The sequence below is a fragment of the Aspergillus pseudodeflectus genome (assembly GCF_044049435.1).
Source record: "Aspergillus pseudodeflectus strain CBS 756.74 chromosome Unknown BJX68scaffold_164, whole genome shotgun sequence".
In the NCBI taxonomy this organism is placed as follows: domain Eukaryota; kingdom Fungi; phylum Ascomycota; class Eurotiomycetes; order Eurotiales; family Aspergillaceae; genus Aspergillus; species Aspergillus pseudodeflectus.
Genome location: NW_027263940.1, coordinates 1 through 3,038, shown reverse-complemented (window position 1 = coordinate 3,038; position 3,038 = coordinate 1). Strand labels below are relative to the sequence as shown.

At 59.1% G+C, this 3,038-nt stretch overlaps 1 protein-coding gene across 1 annotated transcript; it reads right to left on the bottom strand.

Annotated features, from left to right (window-relative positions):
* Positions 1–644: 644 nt before the first annotated feature.
* BJX68DRAFT_273734 (P-loop containing nucleoside triphosphate hydrolase protein) lies at positions 645–2,861 on the bottom strand (the record flags this gene model as incomplete). Its single annotated transcript, XM_071047533.1, has 1 exon — positions 645–2,861. One exon carries the CDS (start codon positions 2,859–2,861, stop codon positions 645–647), a length of 2,217 nt encoding a protein of 738 aa, XP_070891826.1.
* Positions 2,862–3,038: the final 177 nt, after the last annotated feature.

The window sequence follows — 3,038 nt, the reverse complement described above, 5'->3', positions numbered from 1 at the left end:
ATATATATATATATATATATTCCTGCCCAAAATATCATGGTAAAATATTATATATATTTTCTCCTCCTACCACCCTTACTTACCCTAACCCTTAACTATTTATATATCTATGCCCCCTGCTGCCTGCTCTGCCTCCACCTCTTGGCTTACCCTCTGCAACTAATAAAAACTTATAAATAACTGGCTGTGCCCGCGCGTACTATACTACCCTAACCACTTGGTACCTGCTTCCACGTCCTGCCTGTCCATGCCATAACCACCACTACCATGCTGCCTGTATTACTGCTCCTAAACCCTAACTCTGGAATTAATCTAATTATCTATCTATCCCTCTATCTACTACCTAACCCTGTACTCCTCTTCTACCTACTATATATATTATACTTCTATATATATATGTGTACTAACTCCCTGTCTAAACAATCCTCTATATACATATGTGTATGTATATATATATCTACCATGTTCTATATAACCTACTTCCTTGTCTACTATCTTTCTACTAATCTTTTTACATGCTATTCAAATGCTTGATAAACACTAAATAATTACTAAATCAAATGCCTTTACTATCCCTCTCCCACTAAACCCTAATCCTGCATAACTACTAAATAACTGATTTATTACCTGACTACTCCACTCTGTTACCAACCCCCCTCCACCTCCTGGCTGATCCCCCGCAACCAACAAAAACTCTCAAACAACTGGCTGTGCCCGTGCGTACTACGCTGCCCTAACCACTTGGTAACTGCTTCTATGTCCTGGCTGTCAATCCCGACCCCTTGCAACCTGCGCTGCCACGCTGCCTGTATCCCTTCCCCCCACGGCCCGTACAACATGGACGCCACCATGGGGATCAACACCCCGCGGAACTCACACCCTGTGGCTGCCGCCCCCTTCCACCCGTGGCATATCGTCTGCGGCATCCCGCATGTGAAACATCCAATGTACCGCGCGTATTTGATCTTCTGCCGCACCTGCACCATCCACTGCTTCGCGGCCTGGCTGCTGGCATGCCTGCATAAATACAAATCATGCTGGTCATCCTGCTGCGCCATCGCGCATATATAACATCGATCCTGCCACCGCCGCGCCTCTCGCTCCCCGAATTCCTCGTCCAACCACTGCCGCGCGTGCTGCTGCTGGAAATGTATATCCCCCGCCGCCCACTGCGACGCCTGGCCGCTGCCGCCGCCGCTGGCGCTGGCTGGAACCCTAACCGCTTGCAAACTGCTTGGGCCAACCCTCCCCTGGCCCCTACCCGCTTCGCCGTCTCCGGGATCCGCCCTGCCGCTGGCTGGATCCGATCTGAACCCTAACCCTAATGCTTCTGCGGTGGCTGGTGGTGTCATGGCTGCTGCCTGCTCTGCCTCCGCCTCTGCCTCTGCTGGTGGCTCGTACCCAATCTGGCTTATAATCCCGCTGCTCGCGGGGCTATCATCCTCTCCAAACCTGAACCCTGGGTTGGTCGCGGGTGGTGTGGTGGCCTGCCCGGGCCTGGGGGCTGCTGGTGGTGTATCTGTATCGTGCCAACCCCTAACCCCAACTGCTGGGGAACCGCTTGCTGGGGTGCTGCCGCCGCCGCCGGCTACATGCGCGGCCTCCTGCCAACCGGGATCGCAATGGTCACACGCCTGCTCGTCCTCCTCCCCACTGGCATCCCCACACCGCTGCCGCTCGTATCCGTCGATGATCCCGTCCAAATACTCGTCCAAAACCACCCGCCGGCACCCTCCGCCTGCCATGTATCTCCGCACCCGCTGCGCCTCCTGCTCCAAATCTATACCCAGATCCCGATCCTGAACCTCCTCCCGCGGACGCTTACTACCACCTGCCACCTCGTCCATCCCATCTGGCTGGATGATGATGGCCTCGCTGGCCTGCCCGTCCCGCCCGGCCCGCCCACTCTCCTGCGCGTAATCCAGCAACGTCCGCGGCATGCCAATGTGGAATATCACGCGGATGTCTGGGATGTCCACCCCCATGCCCAACGCGTTGGTGGCCGCGATCATGTCCGTGATCCCCTGGATAAACCGCTCCAGCACCCCCGCGCGGTCCACCTGCTTGCTGTGGTACGCCTCGCACCCGAACACCTCCGCCATTGCCTGCGCCTGCCGCACCGTGCTCGTGTATATCACCACCTTCCCGCTGCTGCTGCCGGCCTGCCGCGCCCGCTGGATGCGCGCCTGCATGAACGTGATGATGCCGGGATCCCGCTCCCACTGGTACGGGCTTTCCACCATGGGCCGCCACACGCGGTACGCCACGTTGCCGCGGCTGGTGCGTCCGCGATACACATATATCTGGTCGCGCGGGTAATGGATGCGCCGGCTGAACTCGCCCTCCATCTGCGGGGGTAACGTGGCGGTCAAATACACCATCGGGCACCGCGCGCGCACCAACCGGCCCAACTGCGCCATCTGCGGCCGGAAATCCTTCTGGCCGTTCATGATGATGTGGCACTCGTCCACCACCACGCGGTCCAGCCGGCGCATCATCACCAAGCGGTTGATGAACGATTGGAAATCGCCCGTCACCGCGGCCTCGGGCGTCACCAGCACGATGGCGGCCTCGTCCGGCGGCCGCTGGCGGTCCCACGCCACGCACGACACCCCCAGCTGCCGGCACCGCCGCGCCATGTCCTGGCGCAATGATATCAACGGGACCACCACGATCGTGGTGCCGCCGGGCACGGCCCACGCGGGCAACATGAACAACATGCTCTTGCCGCCCCCCGTGGGCATGATGGCCACCATGGGGCTCTGGCCCTGCTGGATGGCGGCCATGGCGCGCGCCTGCACGCCGCGGAACTGCATGCGGGCCTGCCCGGTCATGTGCTGCATCGCGGCGGTCATGTCCATGGCCTGCAACTGCCGGCGGCGCTCCAGCTGGTGCTCCTCTGCCTCAGCCTGCCAAGGCGCCCGCTTCCGCTTCCCTAACACGGGGGCGGGCTGAACGCTAACCCTAAAATCTGGGTGACCGGCGGGACCGGCGTGACTGGGCCCGCTAACCCTGACCCTAACTGGCTGTGAACTGCT